Source organism: Micromys minutus (genome assembly GCF_963924665.1).
Source record: "Micromys minutus genome assembly, chromosome: 11".
In the NCBI taxonomy this organism is placed as follows: Eukaryota; Metazoa; Chordata; class Mammalia; order Rodentia; family Muridae; genus Micromys; species Micromys minutus.
In genome coordinates, this window is record NC_137980.1 from 14,375,771 (window position 1) to 14,402,407 (window position 26,637).

The 26,637-nt window shown below is 38.9% G+C and overlaps 2 protein-coding genes across 4 annotated transcripts in view; both read right to left on the minus strand.

Moving 5' to 3' along the window:
• FAM151B (family with sequence similarity 151 member B) overlaps positions 1-8,834 on the minus strand; it is a 29,035-nt gene extending 20,201 nt beyond the window's left edge. Inside the window, exons 1-3 of one of the 2 annotated variants that reach the window (XM_080925255.1) lie at positions 8,753-8,834; positions 4,869-4,994; positions 1,697-1,862 (exon numbers count right to left, since the gene is read on the minus strand). In XM_080925255.1, the coding sequence (XP_080781381.1) occupies positions 1,697-1,862; positions 4,869-4,994; positions 8,753-8,777 (317 nt within the window). In that variant the 5' untranslated portion in view covers positions 8,778-8,834. Of the gene's footprint in view, positions 1-1,696; positions 1,863-4,868; positions 4,995-8,188; positions 8,271-8,752 lie in introns of those variants that run through there. The other variant, XM_080925256.1, reaches the window with a different exon arrangement.
• Positions 8,835-11,675: 2,841 nt separating this feature from the next.
• Positions 11,676-26,637, minus strand: part of ZFYVE16 (zinc finger FYVE-type containing 16) — a 41,602-nt gene continuing 26,640 nt past the window's right edge. For both annotated transcript variants that reach the window (XM_080925250.1, XM_080925249.1), the window contains 8 exons: positions 25,767-25,849; positions 24,583-24,687; positions 24,009-24,156; positions 21,093-21,173; positions 16,665-16,827; positions 15,568-15,673; positions 14,566-14,733; positions 11,676-13,116 (listed from right to left, as the gene is read on the minus strand). In XM_080925250.1, the coding sequence (XP_080781376.1) occupies positions 12,955-13,116; positions 14,566-14,733; positions 15,568-15,673; positions 16,665-16,827; positions 21,093-21,173; positions 24,009-24,156; positions 24,583-24,687; positions 25,767-25,849 (1,016 nt within the window). In that variant the 3' untranslated portion in view covers positions 11,676-12,954. The remainder of the gene's footprint in view (positions 13,117-14,565; positions 14,734-15,567; positions 15,674-16,664; positions 16,828-21,092; positions 21,174-24,008; positions 24,157-24,582; positions 24,688-25,766; positions 25,850-26,637) is intronic.

Below are 26,637 nucleotides of genomic sequence, written 5' to 3' on the forward strand. Positions count from 1 at the left end.
TTCATGCAGGTAAAGTACCAACAATCACAAAATAAAAAATAAATTTAAAAAATGTATTTCCTAAAGCTAGTACAAACTCGGATTTTTTTATATATTGTGAACATTTGCCTCATACTAACTTTGCAGTATGTTCTAATCTTCTGGTTTGTCTGTCTTCACCTGGGTCAAGCTTGTTCTCTGTCCTCAACCTGGCTCTGTTCAACTGTCCTGGGAGAACTGTCTTCTCTTCTCTCTGTGCTGTTCTCTCTTACATAACCTAGCTTCTCTCTCTTCTCATGAGAGTTGGGCATATCCTGTCCTGTCAAATCTTGATTTGTCACTTTGCCTCTTAATTAGACATTACTTTGGAATGCAGGTACTTCCTCTACAAAGTAACCTTACCTTCATTGTTTGGGCTTAAAGGTGTGTACTAAGAGTATGCTTTATTCCAGCCAGAAGGATGGACGCTGTATGAGAAAGAGGGGCATTCTGTATTCCAGCCAGAGAAGCCACATTGCTGCATTAAAATCCCTCTAGAACTCACCAGCTACAAAACTCTTTGGTCTCCAGATGATTCTGTGACTCAGTCCTCGTCCGTGTGGACTCCTGTACATCCAGGTTCTACAGTCACTCACCATGACCACGTGACAGGGTTAGTTAGTAGTCCTGCAAGCTTTTCTAGTCCTACTCACTATAAAGTCTTTCAAACGTTACCTATGTGTGTCATGTGGGTGCAAGAGTCTGCAGAGGCTGCTTTGCACTACCTGACATGGGCCCTGGGAGCTAAACACGTGTCCTCTGATAACTGCTGAGCTCCCTCCAGCCCAGAGATAACTTCACACTGAGGTATGATTCAAAGATGGGGTGAACTTGCCACCAAATCTAGGTCTGAATGGCAGTGGCCACTGGAGCTTGTGATTGTCTGTTCTGTACCCCATCAATTCCAGACATTATAGCTTCTTTATGGCCAAATGACGTAAAATATCTGTGACAGACACTGGAGGGAAATGACAGTTCTGCTCACATAGTCAGTTCCTGCAAAATAGTATTTTAAAGGATGCTTTGATTACTGAAGACGGTTTTAGACAGGTGTCTTTACTAATGTAAAGCATCAGAGAGAGTTTAGCCTGGTAGAGAAAAGCACCTTCAGTCTGACATTCTGGGCTGTGAGACATTCCTTTGCAAAAGTTAACTTTAGTCTTACAGGTCCTCAAGGAGCAATCATAGCAGGATGTCACTTTAAGTCTACTCTAGAAACACATAAAGGTCTAAATTTTCACTTCGGTTTGGATAAGGTATAAGAATAGGTAGTTGTCACTAAACAGGCATGTTCTCTCCCTACAGACTCATGTGAATGCTTGGCCCATGGGGAGTGGCACCACTAGGAGGTGTGGCCTTGTTGAAGAAAGTGTGTCACTGTAGGGATGGGTTTTGAGGTCTCCTATGCTCGAGCTATACGCAGTGTGGCACAGTCTCCGTGCTGCCTGTGGATCAAGACGTAGAACCGTGTCTGCCAGCACACCACCATGCTTCTTGTCAGATGGTAATGGACTGAACCTCTGAACCTGTAAGTCAGCCCCAATGAGATATTTTCCTATCTGACTCTTCGCAACAATAAAACCCTAACTAAGACAGTAGTCACAGACAGAGATGCATATTTTAACGTTCTCCCTGTGCATGAATTCTGTAGCAACATGAAGCATGTTTGAAAAAGTACCTCTTGAAGTCCAACTTGATGCCCTTGTTGCTCTTCATGACCTCAGCCAGCCACTCCTGAAGAGTGTTATCACTGCTTGTCTCAGGAGGATGGGCCATGATTGGCTGGCCATGCTCTGACCCATCACTAGGGAGAAGGACATCAGCCTCTATCATGTGAGCAGCACCTGCCCAAGTAAGAGAGCTTATATTACTGCAAACAAGGAACTTCAAGAGAAGCACCTCAGTGCCCATGTAAGAAAGAAACATGGAGCAACCGTAGAATGCCAGGCCCACATGCTATCCTTACATACCATGGCTTCTCAACCATTATCCTGCCTACAAATCTTTTCTAGCATCAAGCAAAGTGAACAAAGAAAGGGAAGAGACGTCTATTAAGTATTTGCTGGTAACAAGAATAGACTATTTGAGCAGAGAGAGTCCCTCAGAGCTGCTGCTTCCCTAGTAGTATGGGCAAGGCTCTGGTCCTACCTCTAGCACCACACACACACCCCTGGGCACACAGACACACAAAATCAGTCATAGACACATGCATGCATTATCCTCCTGATATTCAAATCCATGGACAGACACTGTTCATATCTGACATGCTACATAAAAATTAATGTCTTTGATTTAAAGCTCGGCTACTTTTCAAAGGCGGCTTGTTTTGTTGGAGAGGTTATCACTGTGTAGCCCAGGCTGGCCTCTAACTTGCAGCTGTGCTGCCCCAGCCTCCCAAGTGCAGAGACAGCAGGTGTACACCACCACCCTCAGCTTTGGATGTGTGCTACCAGGAGAGAAGCAGAAACAGACATCAGGCAGTGGATATTGTTCTAATAAACCCCTGAAATACAGCATCATCACTGGGATGTACGGAAGCCTTAAAAAGGTAAGGAAATTTTCATGGAAATAGACAAAGCAGCATGGACATTTTCTGTAACTTGAAAACTGACGTCATAATTTTTAAATTTAATTATATGTATTTATAAATATATTTATTTATATTATATAATAAATATTTTAATAATATTGTATATTATTTTATAATTTATGAAAATAGACATATACATTAATATATATACATATATATACACACATACGCATACATATCTGTGTGCATGCATGTGAATGCCACAGTGGCAGAAGACTGTGTGTAGGGCCTGGGTATCACATTTAGGCTGTCAGGCTTGGTTGCAAGACTATGCACATGCTGAGCGATGTTGGTGGCCCTATCTGTCTTATACAACACTATCACCTGTAGTAATGGTAGGAGATCAAGAGAACACCAAGTAAACGTGTGGAGCTGACACAGGCATTTTCGAGGGGATGCTCAAAGCGTCACCTGTGAGCACATGTAGCCTGGCACCTAGTAACACAGACATCTGGACCTTAACCTCGTACAGCCCATGAGAGCATCCACAAATGGCCAGCCTTGGGAAAAACAACTTACACAGTAAAGGTTACCCCTTGTCAACATGCGTGACAAGTGTTCATGGTCTGATGGTCAGTGTGGGGACGTGGCTCTTCTGGAAAGCTGTTGTAGCTGCACATCAACATTCACATGCAGGGTTTTAGGGATATGCTTTTAGCTCTTACATGGCAAGCAAAGGAATGAGAGCCTATGCTGGGTTCAAACCTGTGCAGGCATCCCACGGTGAAACTGCTCCCTCCCTGATTCTTGCAAAGAGGACTTTACCTCCTCCCTCTCAGGGGTACCATCCTATCTCTGGGAATCCACTCGCTGCTTTTCTTCAGTGTATTTCAATAAAATCTCTCCTTGTCTGTCCAGGTCTCTGATTTCTCTGACCACATGTGCTGCTGGCCTCCTATGTGCTAGTTCACAGGGCAAACAGTAAAGTAGCAGTAAAATAGCAACCACTCAAAGGTTTACTAGCTTATGAGTAGATAAAATGTGCTCCTTTGTGTACAAAAGGATGCAGCGGAGATCCATGCCAGCATATAGCAACCTCAGAACCACACTCATTAAAAGGAATACCAGGGACAAGGCAAGGCGGTGCATGGGGGTGGGGGGGGCAGTCTGACTGATGCCAATGCCTCTGTGGTAGGATAGCCAAGCCTGGACTGGGATGCAGCTCTGTAGTTCCCTCTTCTTGGGAGGCTGAGGTAAAAGACAGGGTTCAATCAGTCTAGACTACAGAGAAATGTTTAATGAGAAACAAAAAGATGAGCTGGCTAGCTAGAGGGTTCAGCAGATAAGAGCTCTGGACTCTCTCACAAAGAACTAGAGTTCAATTCCAAGCACGCACATGGCGGTTCACAATTGTCCATAGTTCCCGTCCCAAGGAATTTAACACTCTGTTCTGGCCTCTGGGCACCAGGCACACTCATGATGCACAGATACACAGATACACATGCAAACAAAACACTCACACACATAAAAATTAAGACTGAAAAGTGCAAAACAAGATAGAAAAGTAAAAAGAACACTGAGACACAGCTTAGTGGTGGTGCTCGCCCAGGATGCTCAAGGGCCTGGAGTCAACATCAGCACCGCAAAACACATGTTCTTGGAAAGAAGGCAGTCAGTATGAGGACAGCAGGTGCTCGGCTGTGCCAGGAACTGGAAAGCCAGCAAACACTAGCAGAACCAGGGCAGGCGAATATGAAGACATAAGCTAGCTTGCACAGGGTTTTCAGTTAACTAAGATGGTTTGAAGGCTTCAAAATAATAGCACCTACCCTTCACATGGAAGCTAGGACATGAAGCAGCGGTTTAGCAGATGAGTGTCAGACGGTTACTTGTTTCACCCTGACGCTAGGACAAATGGCACAGCTTAGTTGAGAGTGAAATGAGCCTAATAATCCCTAACTGCAGCAACCATCCCAGGTCCAAATTTTAGAACAGTCTGTTTCCAGAGCCAAGCGCCAGCAAGAGCATCCACACAGCTGCTGCCCACCCTCCAGGGGAACCACACACTCTCTTCTCTACTGACTCTGGCAGACTGGCTCCCAGTCCATCCAAATCACAGCTCAGGACATTCTGCTTGGATTTCAAAAAATATACTCAGTTAAATTGAAGTAGTTAGCTATGGTAGCTCATGCCTAGAATACTAGAACTTGGAAGGCTGAGAAAGGAGGATCACAAGTTTGAGGCCAGCCTGGCATTCATGTCAAAGAGTGTTTTAAAAGTAAAATAAAATAAGAAAACAGTTTATGTAGAAGCCACTTACTCTTCAGCGCCTCATTCATCTGAGACTTGTGGTTGGCTGCATGGTACCAGAGGATCTCAGCGCCATCTTCTGCCATGATCTGACTGTTCCTCAGGAAATATTTCAGTATATTTTCACTCCAGGATCCTAAAATAAAATTAGTTACATAAAAGAATACTGGTTTTGATGAGGGATTTTTTAAGGTAGATAGCATGATACTATGAGACAGAACAGTGGGAAATAGTTTGTATCCTGAGATAAATAAGCTACCTGTCATCTCAGATAGCCATTTTTAAGCGTGTGTGTGTGTGTGTGTGTGTGTGTGAAGAGCAGCTAGCATCTCATTAGCATAAGTGTCACAGGCATCTTCATTGCCCATTGTCTCACAGTGCACATCCCACCTCTAGAGCCACTCATCTGCTCTCTGTCCTTTGACCCACACTGCCTCCTCTCTCCTAGGAACGGCCAATGCTGTTATCTCTACGTCTATATAGTTGAAAATGTCAAGCTCTGCAAGTAACGAGATCATGCAATATTTTTTATTTCTGTGGCTAGCTTATTTCACTAAACACAATAATATCTTCTGGGCTCTTATGTGTAGCTCCTAGCAACGGCTTTATGAGAGTGGAAAACGATTCTGATAACACATACCATATCTTCTCTAGCCATTAGTCTGTCACTGTAGTCTCTTGGGTGGCTTCCATGCCTTGGATATTATGAATATTCACAGACATTCATTTACAAGGCACTGGTTTTCTTTCCATGGTTGTGTGCCCAGAGGGGGAAAATTCTGGGATTACAACATTAAATTGTTTGTTTGTTTTTTTAATAAAGGGCAAAAGATATAATAAGGTAGAAAAAAAAGCAAATTGAGCTAGGAAAAATAGATATATGAAACATAACATATGGTGTGATGTATGAATCTTCAACCTTCAGACCATGAGCGCTTGAACTCAGGGCAGCAGTCACAGATACTAGTAATGCATATGTCCGCCAGTTGCTTAGAGCAAACCAGGTTTCTCTAAGTCTTATTCAGTGCTTTGCCTAACCTCCTTGTGTGCAAAATATTCTGCCCTCTGCCAACTTTTGGCTTATATCTGCCTGGCAACAGTTAAAAGCCTAAAAAAAAATGCTATTACACATTAACCAATAAAATATCAGGAATAGTAGGGAGTTTGAGAGATGGCTGTGTGGTTACCAGTACTGGCTGCTCTTTCAGAGGACTTAGGTTTGATTCCCAGCACCACCATGAATTCTCATAGCCTTCTGTTAAGTCCATTTCCAGGGAATCAACTCCCTCTTCTAGCCTCCATGGGCACTGCATGCTTGTGAAGTACAGACTTTATATGAAAGCAAACACTCACATGTATAAAATAAAAGTGAAGAGTATATATCAGGGTAATTACTCTTTGGTCAGAAAACAGTGCTTCTTTCATTTTGAAATAATTCACTTTGATCCAAGTGTATGTATCTCTCGTAAGCATGGCATTACTTTTAAGATTTATTTTCCGTGTGCTTTGTTCACCACGTCTGTGCCTAATTGTCTGCAGAGACCAGAAGACAGCACCGGGTTCTAGAACTGGAGTCATGGACAGCTGTGAGCCACCAAATGGGTGCTGGGAACTAAACCCAGGTCCTCTGCAAGTGGTTGTAACTCCTGAGCAAACTTTCCAGCCCCAGTATGTTGGTAGTTTACACACCAGATTATAAATCACTCCTTTAGTCAGAAAACAAAGGATCAATAAAGATAATGTCTGACATCTTCAGCAAGTGCTTTCCATAAAGGAAGGAGAGTTGGCTGAACACAGGGAGTGTGCCTGCCCCCAGCACAGGGCCCTGTTCACATATGCTAAAGCATGCATGACCATATTGGAATATTCGATTTAGCCATTCTAGATGGCACATTAATTCTTAGTTGTGACAAATGCCAAGTAAAAAAACAATCAAATCACAATATACATTCATGGTAAAAAAAAACAAAAAACAAAAAAAAACCCACAATGGTTGTGGCTTTACACACTTGAATCACACATTTCAGGAGCAAAGAAAAATTAAGACAGCTACTGAGATGCCTTCAGCATCTTTGAGAACTTACGTTTTCTTTTTTAGATTTCATGAAAGTAAGGGCATAAGATATTATAATTTCAAATTGAATTTTGGGTTGTTAATCAGATATAGGGAGATATTTATATGAGTGTATAAATTTTAATAATGAAGTCCTTATAATTCTACAGAGAGAAAGGCCTTCTGAACATTTTTAACCCGGAATTGCTCTTGTCTAAAGAAAACACAGGAAAAAGAGTAGAGCAGAGACGTGACATGACTGAGATGTAGACGTTAAGGTGACGTAGCGAGAACTCAACCAATTATTCTGTCTTGAGAGGTGCAGAGAGAGACCCTGTGCACCAGGACCCAGGAAGGCAAGAACATTCAGCCACACCTGGAGAAAAGCAGTCTGTTAACAACAGGTGCTTTTAGCCCTTTGAGATTTGATTCAGACAAGAGAACTGAAAACAGCGGCCTGGTGGTAGGTGGCTTCGGCTCCAGTCAGGATGCCCCTTTCGTGTTAGATGTCCTTAAGCCACAGTTAGCTTGTTTCCTTTGTATAAGAAACACCTAAAGCACTAAGGCTTTTCTCTACACTGTGCACTAAGGAAGGGACTGCCATTGTGTTCAAGCGTGGTGTGCCTGAGTGTGAATATGCACGTGGAGACCAGAGGACAGTCACAGATGTAATTCTTTGAGAGCCTTCACCTCGTGTTTTGAGAAAGTGAGACTGGCTGACCTGGAGCTTAAGAAGACAACTCTGGGTGACTTGCTATCTACTTCCCCGAATCCGCCTGCTCCCATCTCCCCCAAGTGCGTTCCTGTACCAGGGTCCCTGATTTTCACACACGTTGTGTGGATGGAACTCTGGTCCTGAAGCCTGTAAAGCAAGCAGCTTTGCACATGAGCTCTCTCCAGCCCCTCCGTTGTGATTTCGACACCTCCCTCTCCCTCTTTGGTGGGTCTCATGGAAAGAAATACCTAAGAAATTGATGTTGAATTGGTTCACCGTGGGTTAGGAGGGGAAAAGACTCACCTTACCACATAAATATGCACCATAAACATTTACAGAAACTTTCTTAAAATCCACAGTACTAAGTATGAGGGAGGCCCCCAACCTTGGGACAACCCACTCTACTCCCTCTTTGGAGTTCGATAAATATAAGAACAAAAACGTTGGAGAAAGGTTTGGTCAGATCTGGGAGAGAGGCAAAGATGATCAACATGTAGTGTTTAAAACCTTCAAAGGGTTAACGCAACAAAAAAAAAAAAAAAAAAAAAAAATTAACGCGTACGTGTGTGTTAAAAGGCAGAAGGTAGGAAACTGCAGAGATGGTCCAGCTCTTCCAGAGATCCTGAGTTCAGTTAGTTCTCCAGCAACCACATGGTGGCTCTCAACAATCTGTAGTGTGATCCGATGCCCTCTTGTGGTGTTTCTGAAGATTGCTGCAGTGTTCTCATGTAAATAAATGAACAAAATCTTAAAAAAAAAAAAAAAAAAAAAGGCGGAAGGTCAAAGATAAATGGTAGTATATGTGGTATGTATATAAGACCTTTCTGGAAGGATCCACCCAAAAACATATACCAGGAGCCTGAGGAAAAATGGGCTGATGGTTGTGAAGGAGTATAGAATTTACGGAACCATTTTAAGCTTTTAATAACAAAAATGAATTTTCATTTTGTATTTAAACAATCGATTTACCCTAAATTGTTCCTATCTTTGTCACACGGAGGTACTGACACCGGCCTTGGTAAAATCACTCACCACTAGAACACTCCGCATCCCACAGATACTGACATTTACAACTCGAATAACCGGGAAAGGAGTAGGTGGTGCCCGCGGAACCCTCCATACTTACCCGGGCCCCCAGCACATGCTGCCATGGTGACGGACAGACGCCGCGGTCTGCGCAGGTGCACAGGGTTGGCACACACACGGGTTGTCTTACTGGCGGAAGCCAGATGACCTGACCGGAACCTCTGAGCTGGGGGGGGGGGGGGGGGGGGACACAAGAAGTGCGCATGCGCACCGCAACTGCTGAGCTTGGGGGAGGGAGGGAAGCGGGGATTGTGGCAAGAGAGGGTGTGGGTTGGGGGAGAGGACTGCGGGGCACATTTCCCACAATGCAGAGGTCCAGTTCTGTTGTTGAGCCACCCGTCCCAGGGTACCGCGGGCTGCAGAGCTAGAACACAGAGCTGACAGCACAAACAGAAGTGGTAGCCCAGCCCTTCAGAGGTTGAGCGGCATTTAGCCTCAGCCAAGCCTCCATAGTCTCTGGGTTTCTTCCAGTCCAGAGAGAAAACATTATAGCCCCGTTGCTTTATGGTCTTTCATTTTCTAATTGTCTCTTCACATTTAAATTTACTTTAGAAAAAGCATAAAGCACACACCTCTCACCTTAAGTAAGAGTTTATTACTAAAAACAAGTATGAGTGATAATCGTCCTGGAACACCAAATCGGTTGTCCCAAATATATTGCATAGTTTAGTGGAGTTTTTTCCTGCTTAAGAAAGTTATATATCATGGAAATTTTCAAGTACTTTGGTGGAACTATCAGGTATGCAGTTTACAGCAAAGTGAGGGCAGGTTTCGGTTGCTATTCGACGGTTCTTAGGTTTTAGGCTGGTGGTGTGCTAAGTTAACACATTCCAAAAGTTTTCACCTAGTCATAGGACATTAGGTCAAGGGAACTAAAAACTGCAAAAGATTTGATGCTAGAACTTCAACATGCCAACACGCCCTGGAAGTTCTAACCACTCACCTTGTCAGTAGGGAATTGTACTCCTAAGAATACAGGCAAGATTTCTAATGGATTCTTGTTCCTTTCTACAATTATGATCCTTCTTACCAATCGCTGAGTAAAAAATGCCCAGAAAGAAGCAACGGAACTTTTATAATCCTAAATATAAAGTCAAGTAATTAATGTGGTATGACCTCAAGATGCTACATTTGTGTAAGAAATGTCACTATGATAATGGTACGGATGAGGCTGGAAAATTAAAAATAAGTCACTGTGTATGTAAAGGAAATCACTGTCAGGGAAGTAGCTGTGCCCTGTGCTCACTGCAATGTTAACTCATAAAAGCAGTCAAAAGGGCTGGAGAGGTGGCTCTGTGGTTAGAGCACTGACTGCTCTTCCAGAGGTCCTGAGTTCAAATCCCAGCAACCACATGGTGACTCACAATCATCTGTAATGAGATCTGATGCCCTCTTCTGGTGTGTTTGAAGACAGCTACAGTGTACTCATAATAAATAAATAAATAAATAAATCTTAAAAAAGAAAAAGCAAGACAAAAAAATTAACCTAAGATTCACCATCAGATGAATAGACTAGATAAAATGTAGCACAGGCCCATAATAAAGTTCAGGGTTTGTTCGTACAGGAGACCCTGTCCTTTGTAACAAGGATGAAACTGTCATATGTTAGGTGAAGGAGGAGAGGCACAGGAAGACCAAGGCTGCATGATTTCACTTCTGTGCTGACCTTGACAAAACCAGTGGTTGCTGGAGCTGAAGGGCAGAGAGGAAGGGGGCACTGGGGAGATGTCAGGAACAACATTTCAGGTAGGAGAAATAAATTCAAGTGCTCTCTCACACAACATAGTAACTCCAGCAATCCCAATGTGCACTTTAAAAAAGAGAGGAATAAGACCTGCTGCTATTACCTCCGAATTTTACACAAGATAAAGATGACGACCTGCTGAGGGTTTGTGGTGGAAGAACAGGGTAGATCCTTGCAGGTGGGATCTGCACAATATTTAGGACCATAGTTTCCACTGCTTCTGTCTGAACAAAAGCATCTAAATTTCAGAAAGGAACAAAAAGTAACACTACTAGATTTTCATGTTTCTTTTTGCTGAATTGTGCATATCTTGAGTCAAACATTTTAAAGCTGTTCAACAAAATATAAAATCTAGAATGAGTCAGAAGTTTCTGTTTTATTTCAAGAAAGTCCTTTATCACTTGAATCATATTATCAAAATTACTCTATTAAGAAACTTCTATGAAACAACACAGAAACCTAGGTTGTCAGGAACCTACCCAACTGTCAAAGTAAAACTTTTGTTAATCAATCATAAGGTGTGGTATTTGGTCTCTCTACAGCATTCTTGGTGTTTCAGATTCCAGGCCCAATGCCCACTGTGCTGCAAGCTCCTCCTGAGGTACACATGGGCATCTGCCAGTCAGTTCTCACACTCACTCAAGGGTCATTTGTCCACCGCAGCAGTTAAAATGTTCCTATATGATAATTATCTGTTCCATACATCTAGCTCCAAAAGGAATTAACTTACTATTCAACTGATGAAACCTGATAATGGTCCTTTTTTATACATAGCACACATACACAGCTTACTCAATAGATATATAAAACAAGATATATTCTATCTCATATTTCAAAATGCAAGAGAAACTGAGTTGCATTAAAAGTCTTAAGACCATAAAAAGATCATTATAGATTGACTACAAAGAGCCAACCGATTTCTTCACGAAAAAGTCAAATTATGATCAAGTAAGTGTCTGCAGTCAGAAAGACTCATCTCCAAAGAATGCTGTTAAATGTGCCTCTAATGTTTTAGCCAATTTTTACTGACTGTAGACACTATGAAAACAAACTCAAAGTTACTCTATCACAGAAGACACTTCCACTATTTGGTAAGTTCAATACTGATAAAATGTGCAGCTAGACTACAAAGTACACAATCTACTGAAAAAGAAACAGAATATGTAAACAAAATGAGCTTGATAAATATCTTTATATCACATCATTTCACTACGTTTTGTCAGTCATACGTTGCCATTTTATTCACTATCTGTAACATTGCACATCACTTGTGGATATTCTCCTCAAATATTTGTCTTTGGCTGGTCCAAGTGTGATTCAGAGACTCATGTGACTGGATCTATAATTTGCAATGCTTTATAAATAATCTTTACACAGGGCTATTTAGTGTGGCCTCTTTTTCTTGATAAATACAATGTGTTTTTAATATAAAAATATACTTCACATAATAAAAAGGCATCAAAACAATGATTACATTTTATATAAGTTAAATGACACAGTTTTCTTCTGCTCCTTGAATTAAACAAGAAAGCTCTATCACACCTTTAACTTTATGTTAAGTTAAATATTCCATTATAAAAAATAACTAGCATAGGAAGAATTTAAAATATGCAAAAGTATTAAGTTTGCTGAAATTTACACTTCATACATTGATGTCAACCGTGGAAGGAAAGGAAACCTGATTTAGGTTCCAGTTATTGCTACACAGTGACTACTTCATGGGTCATCCGAAGAGTGTTAAATACAGTAGTGTGCTTTGTAAGGAGGGGAAATGCACTGTGATACAAAAATATTACCTATTTATATATTAGCAAAGATTTATAAACACATTCTAAATCATACGTTGCTATGGAAACAACAGACTTAAATAGAGAAGCAGAAAGTCCTGAAGCACCCGCAATTATTTTAATCAGGAAAAATGATATATTTCTATATATGCATATGCATATGTAATTTGAGAAGAAATAAAGGCAAAATTCTAATTTCAATCAAACAGAGTTTGCATGTAATCATGGAGGTAGGTCTCCATTCCATGTATACAAATACGTTATCAGCTTTATTCAAAGAATTGTAAATCTAGGATCTTGAAACTGATCTTCTTTACTGAAATACATTTTTAAACAAGCTTCAAAACCAGTATTCCCATTAGCATACACACAAAACAGGTGTCTCCTTCATTAAAATCATATATAAAGAGGTCTAACTAAGTGCAGATACTTTGGCTTAACATTTAAGTTACACAGTAAATACTATAAATTTTAAGTTAGAAGAAATATTTCTTCTTTGTTCTTTTAATAAGCATAAAGCTATAAAAATGGTGATTCCTTAAATTTTTAGGTACTTAAATATTATGCTAATGATTTTTAAAAATCATTCCTACCTAAAAAGCAAAAGTATGTATTTCAGTTACCAAGCATTTAGTGTTTGTGGCATTTCAGTTTCAGTGCTGGGATTCGTCTTAACAGATCAGTCTGCAACACAGCGCACAGCACATCCTCTCACTCAGAGAGGTTCTCTAAAATGAAGAACGTTAACTCGATCTCTAGCGGCATGCTGGAGTTGGAGGTCCTGCCGTGGATCACAGGGATCAGAGCACTGTCGAGATCGTTTAGGTAATGCTGAGGCAGAAGTTGGCCTTCACAGCCTGCCTGAAACTCAACCTGGAAAAAAAGAAATCTTGATAAGGTAACCCTAGAAAATTAGCCCTGTTATGTTGCTTGGCAGATAAATATGTAGTATTTTTGAATATTCAGCTTAAGAATATTAGTAAAATAATGTTATTTTCAAATATATATTCTCCCATTTCAAATATATGTATCTCCCAATACATAAATTATAACATTATAAATATTGTCACTACTTTATATTTCAGATTTCCTTTCAACTAAATACATATGTAAATAAGGTCTGAATGTAACTTAATTTGAATTAAAAATGAATTTAAAAAATCAACTTACCATGTTTCAAATAATTGCAGTACTGTTTTCTGAGATGTATGTGCAATTGGGTATATGTGTGCATGTGTGCATGCAGTTGTGCAGCTGCATTCACCTTTGTGCACAAGTCAAGTCATGCCACTAAAGTTTCCACTGAGGCTCCACCTTAAACAGATCATTGCAGCTACACTGAAAACAGCAAGGCCAGGGTCTTGCTCCTGTGCCCGCAGCAGTGGTCTACAGGCTACACTGTTGTACCCAGCTTTGAAACGAGTGCTGAAATGGGTACTGACGCTTGTGCGGCACATGCTTTACCTACTGAGCCACCTCACAAGCCCTGAAATACTATTTGACATTAAGATTTAATTTTACTGAAGTTAATATTTCTATACAGTTAATGATAAAGGAATTTACTCAGAGTTTACTCAAGTAATACTCATCCCGAGTTTCCTTGAAAAGGGGTTTTACAAAGAAGTAATGAAAACAAATGCCTCTTTTCAGGAGGAAGCAGGAGTAGAATACATCTTGCTGGAGAACCAAACTAACATATCAATTCCTGTTTAGAAAACCAATTCTAATGAAGAAATTTGCCTTGAAAATCTATACTTAATGTCAAAAGTTACAAAATATACCCAGCAAATATTCACTAGACATTCTGGGGAAGATAGACAGCTTTTCCACGTAAGAAGATCACTGTTAATTTGAGAGTCTCACTGCTAAACAGACACCGTAAACACATTAAGGTAACAGCACACACCCTGTTGAGCCATGCAAGCGGTGGAATGATGTGGTTTCTGCCACTGGAGCAGACAGCAGGGTAAGTGTTGATCATCCCTACCCACTTGAGGCTCCTTGTATAGTTATGCACATATTTTCATGCTTTCATGCCTTGGGTTCCATTACCAGCACCACAAAAACAAAAGAAAGAAAAAAAAGGAGGCTCTCTTTTCTCAAAGGGTTAGATAAAAATCTTGATTTTAGGAGCAGCAAGATGGCTCAGTGGACAAGTCTGACAATCTGAGCTGAGTCCCTCAAACTCAATGACAGCAGGAGAAAAACAACTCCCATGAGTTATTTTTGACTTCTACAAATATACTATGGCCCACACAACCCACATACAAGTATATTTTATCAATATAAATCTCAAAAGTACATCACAGAAGTACGTCTTACCATGTCAGTGTCAATGGAGACTCGGAGTCCAATTTTGTTCATTCTGTTACTGCTCAGAGTTCTCAGGTGAGGGCACAGGGCAGCACTACAAGCCATGGCAAGCTCTTTCGCAAACTGGTAACTACTTGATAAAATAGTTACATCTTGGTCCTTTAGGAAGCAGAACACCTGAGAATCAATCAAATTAGGAATTAAATCATGACTGTAATTAAAGTAACAAGTAAACTGAATTAAAACAAATAAAAAAATCCAACTACTGCTTTCAATTCAACTTTAATAAAATTCCAACATTAGATCTTTGAAATCAACAGCTGAGAGCATTCTGTATCTACAGCCTGAATATGTGTGATAAAAAATCTAAATCAAAGATTACAGATCATAGAGGTGGTCCAACTATTTTTGCCCCAAGTTGACTTGTGTCAATGAAACCCTTGTTAATTCAGTTCAGAACCAGCACAATAAGAACCCGACCAGACAGAAACAATGTTCACGCTCTGTAGCTGCTATGCCACTCCACATACGACACCAGAGGGTGACAGAACTGCCACTTGACTGCCGAGAGGACACAGGGCTGCAGTCTAAGAGGCTGTAGTCAGTACCTTCACAGTTCTTATTTCACAACAGAGAACGTGTCAAAATGGTTTTCTCACACAAGTGTCAATAAAATCTTTTATAGCAAAATAACAATATAAAAATGCCAATTTAGCCAGGTGTGGTAGGGACATAGATGATCCCAGTACCTGGAAGGCAGAAGCAGGTGGATCTCTGTGAGTTTGAGGCCAACCTGATCTATAAAGAGTTTCAGGACTACAAAGAAAAACCCTGTCTCAACAAACCAAAAATAAATAAGTTAATTAAAAAGTCAGTAATTATTAGCTGTCAGGAAATCTGTTTCAATGTGAAAAGTGTCATGGGCTGAGTATGCAGTATTTTCAAGTACACAGGACACACATGCACACTGTCCACACACAGCACATCAAGCAAAGAGACCTTTTTCTATACCTCAGTGCATTTCACAGTCTTCTCTTCAGTTTCAAAATCTGTTTCCAGTTTTATTTTTTCACTTGGAAATCCTTCTAATGATTTTCCATCTACTGAACTGATAACACTGTGTAATAAAGCAAAGTACAGTACAATTAGTATGATGGTGTTTGCTATGAAATTGATCATTAAATTTGGAAAATGAAAAAATAAAGTCAAAATTTTATAATTAAAGTAGCAACAAATATCTCAATTGTATATAAAATAATCATTTATCACAATTCCTTGATTATTATAATCTTTTTTTGTTATAATCTTTTTATCTGGTAAAATATATCTCCTTTTTCATATGTCCTGTTCAGACCTAGCTTTAATATACTGTAGTTTCCTAGAAGCATCTCACAAATTAAAAAGCAGTCTTCTGGAGTTCCATGTCACTGATCTGACAGGCTGCAGCCTACTGTGCAGACAGCTCTGAGTTTGATCCCCAGCACCACATAAACTGGATGTGGTTGGCACAGGCCTTTACACTAGCACTCAGGAGGCTCAAGCAGAACTTCAAGTTTAAGGCCATCCTGTCCACATATTGAATTCATGTCCAGCCTAAGCTACATGGCAAGACCTTATTTCAAAAATCTATTTTGGAATTGTTTCCTTGTTCTTTCTTCTAGACCCACAATCCATCTCCAAGACTGAGAGATTACAGGTAACTGAACAGAGGAGCAATAGTGGTAACTGCTAAGGCCTCTACTGATAACATCATTAAGTCTCACTACATTACAGGGAATTAACAAAACTCAATCACCAAAAGGAAACCTTATTTATTTGACAAATATGTGTACCATATATCAGAAAGTTTTGCCTTTCCTTAGTTCTGGACAAGCTACCTAGTTAATGTTTTAAAATCAGACCCTCCCTGCCAAGTTGATAGTTCATTATAGCTTCCTGCCCAAGAAAACTTACAAGTCTGATTAGTTACATGCTTAAAAACACATATTGTATTAATTGGAATATAAACATTAAAGTTAATATCATAATTCTATATTCATTTATTAAATATATCATTGTATTTAAGGGGTGTTTTTATCATCCCCTTCCATTAAGTAAGAAATTCCTACCCTTTGTTTTTCCTTTCTTCCGAATCCACCCAACAGATGTCCACATACTCTCTCAGGTCTACTGCATCGACTTTCCCACACTGAATTTTAAAGTCCTTTTGCTCTCGTAGAGCCAGCCGTAAGCCATCCATGGTCTCTGGAGTTATCTGTACCATTAAGCCATCTAGAAATGAGAGTTATGCTTCATACTGAGTTTGTCAAATTTCAGTATGTGTGCCAAGTAACAGAATTTATTATTAAAATATTTTTGGTTCAAGATACAAGTTTTTAATATCCTTTGTTAATCATTTAAATGACTCTTTTTCATTAGGAAAATAAAACTATTTCATAAAGCTAAGAATTATTTTAAGGCTCTGCAAATAAAGACAGTAAGTTAAGCTTTTTAATTACAGTAAAACAAAAATATCATGCCCCCATGATTAAGTAAAATTTATCCTAGAGATGCAAAGATGATTATACATATGCAAATCAATAAACACCACACCAACTGATGGACAAAACCTATCTATGCATTAATCATCTTTCAGAAGAAAACACTCGATAAAATTCAACATCCATTTATGAAAAAAAAAACTTAATAAATTAGGTCTGGAAGGCTTAGAAGGAATGTGGGGCAAGCCCAAAAGGGAAAGCGAGAGCATTCCTTTCACTACTCTTGGCAAGCACACTAGAGTGTTACTCAGACCCTAAGTTAGGAGGAGGTGAGAAAAGGATCCAAATAGGGAAGAAGGTAGTCTAATTGTTCATGTTTACAAACTGTATGAATCTGGCAAAAACCAGTTAGAATTGAACACAAAATCAAGATACAAAATAAGGAGCACTTGCTGACAAGTCAGACAGCAGTCCTTCTCACACCAATAACAAAAGGAAGACACTTAGTGAAGAAACCAGATGATTTCTGCAGAAAAATGACAAAATACCAATGAAAGACTTGAAGATACAAGAAAGTATAGACATGGCTATGTTCATGAGTTAAAAAAAGGATTGAAATGGTCAAAACACTGATGCTATCCAGAACAACTACAGATTCGAAATGGTCTCTATCTAGTTACCAATGGCGTTTCTACAAGGACAAGGAAAACAAACAAATTCCCAAATCCTAAAACTCTCAGGAGAGCATGAAAGATCTGGAATAGCTAAAATAATATAAAATAGTAAAAAGAGACTGATTGAGGTGCCTTAATACCTCATCACCCCCCACATACTACGAAACTATAAAATCCTAAGAACATTAAATACACACACACACTCACACCAGAGCAGAATAAATCACCCACTTAAGCAACCTGATTATTAACAAATGTGCCAAAACATTCACTGTAGAAAGACAAAAGGATAAACAACGTTTCAATTAACGAACAAAGTCTCAATAAATGGTGCTCTAAAATAAATGGTGCTCACTCACACTAGGTCCCCCTCTCTCACTATGTACAAAATCTTCTCAAAATAAACCAAAGGTCATGGGTAAGACCTTAAAATATGAACCTACTAAGAGAAAACACAGGGAAATTATTTAAAACTTATGCATGAACTGGACTTTCTCTGTGGCTCCTAGAATCCTAGTACTCAAGAGTCTAAGAAAGAATATACAAGTAAAAAGACAACCCAACGCATAAGTAACAGATGTACATCAAATTAAGCCTCTTCTGAGTAACAGAGGAAAGGAAGATTGCAGACTAAAACATGCGTATCAAGAAAGTACCAAGGAAGTACTGCCCCCAGCACTCTGGAAGCAGATGTGAGATAACAAGTTTGAGTCTAACCTTGACTACAAACTGAAACCTTGTCCAATAAAATCAAAAGTTGGTTAAAAAAATTCACAAATGATCTGATGACACTATTCTAAAGAAGGTCTAGAAGTGTCTAAGAAATATTTAGTAAAACTACAATGAGAAGCAGATAAAACAATCATATTTCTTCATTCAGGTCAGAATCATCATCCCACATAAAACAAACCAAATGCTGGGAATTGGCCTGGGCTTCAGCACATGCCAAGCCAGTGCTCTAGCATGAGCTACATTTCCAACCAGAAAAAGAAACTATTATACACTGTTGACAGAAATGCCATTATGGAAAATAGCATATGAGTTGTTCAATAAGCCAAAATTAGAAATACTTTATGTTCCAACTATTCATCTACTGGATGTACGTTGAATTAAATTAAATAACTAATCAGAGTTAAGCTGGACATGGTGGCAGAAGTCTGTGACCCCAACACTCAGAAGGCACAGGAAGAGGGCTGAGGATTTGAGCTTAGCCAGAGCTACCATAATGAGCCAATGCTAGCCTAAGATAGCAAGATCCTGTCTGAATGACCTCTAATGTTCTCCTCCAAGAGAAACAACAAAAATATAAAGAGAGTCAAAGATACTTCCACATCCTCTTATTTAGTGCTATCCTAAATAGCCACAATGTTAAATTAACCGAGGTGTTTAAACAGATGAATAAAAAACATGGTATAGAGAAATAATGTGATATTATTCAGTCAGAAAAAAAAAAACCTCTGAAATCCTGTCATTTATAGCAACATGGATAGAACTAGAGGCAAGACATTAAATTAAGTGCACAATCACAGAAGGAGAAACATCATTTGGTTCAAGTCACATGTGGGTGCTATATTAAAAGAGTTACTTTAACACACGAAAAGAGTTAGGGAGGATAGGAAGTACAGACAGAGATTAGATGACGGCTACCATAATACAAGTACACACCAAGAATGCTGCACATGTAGAAAGCCAACTAAAATTCACAATTCATACTTTAGAAAGAACGTGCAGAAGAATCTCAAGTTTGTTAGCTAACACAAAGAAATAACAGGGGTTTAAGTAGATGAAAATGGTGGTTACCCTGACTTGACCACTATACATTCTATATGTGTTCCAAATGATCAAAATACCCTCTATATAAATATCAACAACTATGTTACTTTAAAAATGAAAGGGGAGTCTACAATATGTAACATATAAACTACAAAGCAGTTAGAAAAAGACAGTCAATAGAACACAGGCTGTGAATGAGTATCTCACAAACAAGATAATGCATTCTACAAATGTGAATAAGATGTTCTACTTGCTAAGGGATAAGAAATATGACCCTATTCAGAAATATCTAAGAGACTCACCAAATTAAGTAGAGTAATAATACCGTGTCTGGAGACTATGTAGACTAGAGAGGAACATAACAGCCTAAGGGTAATGAGGATCCGAGCAATCACTTTGCAAAATCATTTAGAAAGTCTATGAAACTGAACATTTACCAATCTAATTGGCGCCAGAATTCCAACCCTAGATATATTATTAGCACTACTGTTTGCCATAAATAATGATCTAAAAATTCATCAGATGAACAAATTGTCACATATTCACAAATATTTAAAGGCACTGCAATTGAACAAGCTAAGGTTACAGAGTATGGATAAACTAGAAAGATAAACAAATTCCATTTGTAAATAATTCTCATTCTTAATAAGCATAATGAAGTAGCGTATTGTGTAAATATACAGCTTGAGGTTGGGGATGGTGATTCCACCAGAAGTTCTTTTATGGTTGAAGATAATTTTCCCTATCCTGGGTTTTTTATTATTCTGAATGACTTTGCAAATCTTTCTAACTCTATGAAGAACTGAGTTGGAATTTTGATGGGGACTGCATTAATCTGTAGATTGATTTGGCAAGATCAGTTTTACACTATATTAATCCTGCCAATCGATGAGCATGGGAGATCACTCCATCTTCTTCAGTTTCTTCAGAGACTTCAAGTTCTTGTCATACAGATCCTTCACTTGCTTGTTTAGAGTCACACCAAGGTATTTTATATTATTTGTGACTGTTGTGAAGGATATTGTTTCCCTAATTTCTTTCTCAGCCAGTTTGTCCTTTGAATAGAAGAAGGCTACTGATTTGTTTGAGTTAATTTAATATCTAGCCACTTTGCTGAAGGTGTTTATCAAGTTTAGGAGTTCCCTGGTGGAATTTTTGGGATGAGTCAAGTATACTATTATATCATCTGCAAGTAGTGATATTTTGACTTCTTCCTTTACAATTTGAATCCATTTGACCTCTTTTTGCTGTCTTACTGCTCTGGCTAATATTTCCAGTACTATATTGAATAGGTAGGCAGAGAGTGGGCAGTCTTTTCTAGTTCCTGATTTTAAGAGGATTGCTTCAAGTTTCTCTCCATTAATTTGATGTTGGCTACTGGTTTGCTGTGGAGTACTCTATCTGCATGTACACCTACCTGCGTACCAGAAGAGGGCACCAGATAGCACTATGGATGATTATGAGCTGGCATGTGGTTGCTGGGAATTGAACTTCTGGAAGAGCAGCTAATGCTCTTAACTGCTGAGTCATCTTTCCAGCCCCACAAATATATTTATTCAAGGTAAAGAAAAAAAAAACAACTTTATATTAAAACATATGAAGCTCATACCTTCAACTATGCTGGATTTTGCAAGAAATCCTGAAGATGTTTTCAGAGCACCATTGAATACCACAAAACTTGCACCTGTCACTGATAACAAATAAGTTATATTTTAATCTCTCCATCCTCTGCTGTATTTATTACTCAAAATGTAGTCTATGCATTTCAAATATCTGACAAATGTTATATTCATAACACATTAAAATAGAATAAGAATAAAAATTAAAACAAAATCACAACATTAGATAAAATATTGGACTACTGTATTATTTAAAATGTTTATGCTTTTGTTAATGAGGGTGTCATGAATCAAATTCACTGCGGGTGAACATAAAATACATAAGCCCCTATGAGGAGAGTGATTAAAGTACTTTCCTATGTGAGCATCAAGACCAGAGAATCCCTAGAACCCATGTAAATCCTGGATGGGTGTGATAGCCTTTGAAGGCAGAGGCAGACCCCTCAGACCAAGACAGCTAGTAAGACTAGCCATATCAACAAGCTCTGAGTTTTACTAAGAGACCCTGTGTGGTGGTCTGAATAGGAATGGCCCCCAAACTCATATGTGTGCGAATGCTTAGCCCATAGGAAATGGTACTATTAGGAGGTGTGGTGTTATTGGAGTAAATATGGCTTTGTTGAAAGAGATGCATCACTAACCAGGTGAGCATCGAGGTCTTATATGTTCAAGCTAGGCCTAGTGCAGCAGTCTCTTGCTGCCTACAGATCATGTAGAACTCTCAGTTTCTTCTCTAGCACCATGACTACCTACATGCCACTATGCTTCCTGTCATGATGACAATGGACTAAACCTCTGAAACTGAGAGCCAGATCCAATTAAATATTTTCCTTTGTAAGAGTTGTAGGGGTCATGGTGTCTCTTCACAACAATAAACCCTAACTAAGGCATCCTGCTTCCCAAGAGTTCTCCACATGCACACCTGTAGAAAGAGTATCTTGGGCATTGTTTGATCCATCACCTGTCAAAAAGCAATGGCTTAGGAAGGAAATAGGAGGTGGGACATCTGGGAGGCAGAAAGAATTCCGGGATAGAGCTAAGTATAGGAGATTCTCCTGAGAAGATGTGAGGAGACAAACTCATGGAACCTGTGCACAGGTAAACATCTACATGGTAGAATGTAGTTTAAAATAAATGGGATATTTTAAGTTTTATCTAGTCAGAAAAGAGTCTAGATACATGGCCAAAGCATTTGAGTCTGAGTCTTATTTCTGGGAGCCTGGAATTGGAAGGAAAAATTAGCACTAACTTCTACACACATGTTCCTACAGACATGCAAAACATGTTTGCATACACAAACACCACACAAATAAAAAACTGAAAAAGAAAGAATGAAATATAACACTTGACAGTAATTTCACCCCTAGAAACATAACATGCATGTATACAAGGTTATTCATAGCAGCATTTTTGTAAGTAGCTGAGGAATGGTAACTATGACAACGAGATAGTTAAATGATAGATGATTACCAAATGGAAAGTTACAGAGTGAAAGTTCTTCACTAACATAGAATAATCTCTGAGATGTATTAAAAAACAACTAAGCAAGGTGAACAATGGAACATGTGTCTCAAGTTCTCTGAAAGATGTATCTTGAGTGTATGTACACGGATGCCCCGTCCCTGAATGTGTATACTATATGAAGTCTCTGAAGAGACACACAAAACAGCAAACTGGTTTGTTGCCCTTTAACAGGATGCCTAAGTGGTTAAGGGGGTACTTTACTTCACCACAGCATAAATACAAATAGTTTTAATCTCACCACAGTGTAAATGTCCTATTGACAATAAAGACTTAAAACTCCATCAATTTACAGGCCATGAAGATGGAATACTCAGTAAAGAACTTATTATACAGGAATGAAAATATCAGTTCAGATTCTCAGCCTTTATGTAAAAGATTAAATGTGGTGCTCACAACTGTAATCCCAGCTGAGTTAGAAGCAGGAGGGTCCTGAGGGCTTACTAGTTAATAAGTCTAGGTGAACTGGAAGGCTCAAATTCAGCAAGACCCTAGCTAAAAAACCAAGGTAGCAAGAGAGTTGAAAACATCCTATGTAACTCTGATCTCCACATGTACATATGCACACATGCACAAGCACATACACAGATCTCTTAAATTTTAATGACAATAAGGTCAGTTAATGGTATGAGGCAAAGTTTAAAGTATAAAATCAAGTCTAAACCCTATCTATGCAACCTATATATTAATAAACAAGAAAATATATTAACATATCAACAGTGCCCTTGTTTTGCAAACCAGAAGAGGGCATTAGATTCCCTGGAGTTGCAGTTACAGGTAGCTGAGAGCAGGTAGGTACTGGGAACCAAACCCAGGCCTCTACAAGAGCAGAGAACACTCTTACGTTCTGAGCCGTCTCTTCAGCCTCCACTTCTTTTCATTGCTTTTCAAAATGTATTACAGATGGGTATACAACATTACCTTTACAATTGGAAGAAAAGGATCAACAGTGAGAACATCAGGCTATTTTAATGTTATCCTGTAATGATATGTTAATATTATGAGCTGCTTAGCTTTCACTCAACTTTCAATTTGTCAGGCTGTTCACCACAAGTCTGGAATGACAGCAGCTACTGTCCTGAGGTTCCTGTCCAAGAGGCTGCTACTCCATCACCTTCATCATTCTCCACCCCAGTCTCTTGGCTTTATAGTTCTTCACCTTGTCTACCCTGTGCCCTCCCAAGCAAAAGGAGCTGAGCAGAAGCTGAACAAATGTGAAAACATCTCACTCCAGAGAGAAATGACTGAAAGTCAGAAATTAAAACACAAAATAGAAACAATTTTCGATCTATTATGTATGCAAGCTGAAATGTTTAGCATAATGTAATAGGTAATTGGTGTCTGTTTTTCTTTAGAGGGCCTCTTGTGAGGGCATCGTAACTTACCTTTCCTTGGCTGACCAGTGGCACTGTTGGCCTGAGTCTGATAAACTCCGTCACTCTGTACACAGACCAGATGAGAATCTGCTTCTGTACTGAAACTAGCTCCAATACTGATGACATGCTCATTAGAAGAATTTATTACCTTCATTACCTGAGGGGGAAAACACCACACTGTTAAGAAACTTTTATACCTAGTCTAGAAGTAGTATTACTCATTAACTCATAATTACCAAGCATTGGTCTGAACAACTCCTTGAAAATTTAATACAGATAGATAGATAGATAGATAGATAGATAGATAGATAGATAGATAGATAGATAGACAGACAGACAGACAGACAGACAGACAGACAGACAGACAGTAAGTAGATAGGTAGGTATGGCAGGCAAGAGGTAAAAACCTCAATAAATAAAGCAATTTTAAAAAGAATGAAAAACTGAGTCAAACAAATTCTCTATTAACAAATTTTAAAAATATAAAAACACGTTGTTATGAATTAGAAATCCTGACTCAAAATAAACATAGAAACTCCTTTGTTCAAATATCTTTAGATCTGGACAGCACATGAATACTTACATCGCTATACTTTTTTCGAGGTATTTTTATACAGCTTTTCCCCATTTCCATATGAATCAACAGCTGATCGATGTTATGCAATGTATATTGGTAATTTCGAAGATCCTACATAAAATGACCAAAGTTCCATCAACATTTAGCCATCCACAAAACACTTCCATCAGCACCTACAGTTAAAGTCTTCTGACACAGTCCTATCAAAATGCTACACAGACACTTCCAGCTTGAATAACAAAACACCTCTCCTCAAGAAAACCCCACAAACGAATCCTTCCAACTACTTCTCAAAAGTAATAACAAATATTCTCAGAAAGAAGCTTACAGTGTTTGGAGACTACTCCCCTTTCCTGTTACAGCTCTCCCAAAGTAGAAGTCATTTCTGTATAAGTCCCACCAAAAGCTCCTATGTTAAAGTATTCACTTCCAGTGCTCTGTGGGGTGAGGTGGAATGTCTAGGAGCTAAGAAGGCCTCAGTAGCTGAGGCATGCCCTTGTAGGGACTATTAGGATTCCAGACTCTTTCTGTTTCTTTTTCCTTCCAAGTACTATGAGATGAGTAGCTTCTTCCACTAAGCACTCCCTCCAAATGCTACCACAGGCCTAGGACAACAGAGCCATGTGACCCTGACATGACTCTTTGGAAGCCATAGCAACAGAAAACTATTCTCTTCTCTTACAAGAGAGATTATCTCCCATGTTTTGAAAAAGTAACAGAAAACTGAGAGGCTTCAAGCTAGCTGTTGAAGATAATTTGAAAATAGATCTACTCAAACTTCCATATAACAACAGCATGGCAGGAAGGGAACCTCAGAGATCACCTTATCCATGTTTCCTACTACAAAGGAGAATGCCAAGATCAGAATTTGTTCAAATTCACAATGCTGGTTTACTTTACTAACACTTTTACTCAGCTTCATTAATTTCAGAGGTTTGCAAGGAAGTCTCCATTTACCTACTTCAATATGCAAGAACAAAACAGTACGGGGAATAAAAGGCAATCAAAATTAAGGACACCTAAATTAGGAGACACTGTATTCTAAAAAGCAGAGCTCATTTATGTTAAGTGGTTTAGGACTTAGAAATGTGCCTTCAAATACCAAATACTCCAAATAAAGTGGGTGAAATATACTAAGTAGACATCTGAAGAAACTGTATTTAAAACAACACAATAGTTCAGTTACTTACAACAAGTAAGTTCATAATAGTATGTCCTATTTCTCCAAAAAGAGGTTTCCTGCCTCTCACACTTGTTAGAGGAGCAGGATATGCTGCACATGAAAAAGAATAATTGGTTACTATCAACAACAGGAAGTCCAAAGTTTATTATTTTTATTTTCTTTTTTCTAACAAAAAGTACATACAAACATCACTTAGTCAGTTATCAGAGAAAAGTAAAAGATGCCTATGCAGCTGCTAGATACACTAACTGGAAAGCTCACACAGACTTCCTATTTATTCCTGTAACAAGCATGGGTGTCTACGCCTTACAGATAAAAAACTGAAACAAAGATAAAACACACTTACTCACTTACCTTTCCAGCTCCAACGCATTTAACTTTTTATCTTCTATAAAACCATTGTAAATAATATTACAGTCAGTCTATGAATACAGGAAACAGTCACTTCCTAACCATCTTGCCCTTATAATCTCCCCATTCCCTCTAGAGAAACATCCCTGGATCCTGAGGCATTTTGCAGATGTGTCCATTAGGACTTAGTGCCACAACCTGTATTTGACTGTGGTTTTCTGTAAGTGATTCTTTCAGTTTCCATGAGGTTTCCTTAAAGTGGCATCACTACAACACTTAACGGCAGACATAAGCACAAATATTCAGGGTGCAAGTAGGGGTCATTCTAGTTAATAAACTTTAATAAAATCCCCAATGGGAAAGAAAAATTACAATAATTGATTCAACCCCTACAAAGGTTTTCTAATTTAAAAAGAAATACAAAAGAAAAAGTAAAACTTAGCATTTTGGTCTTTCCTTTTGTGATGCTGGGAATTGAACCCGGGGGCCTTGTACATGCGAGGTTAGCAATATATAAGAGAAGTATA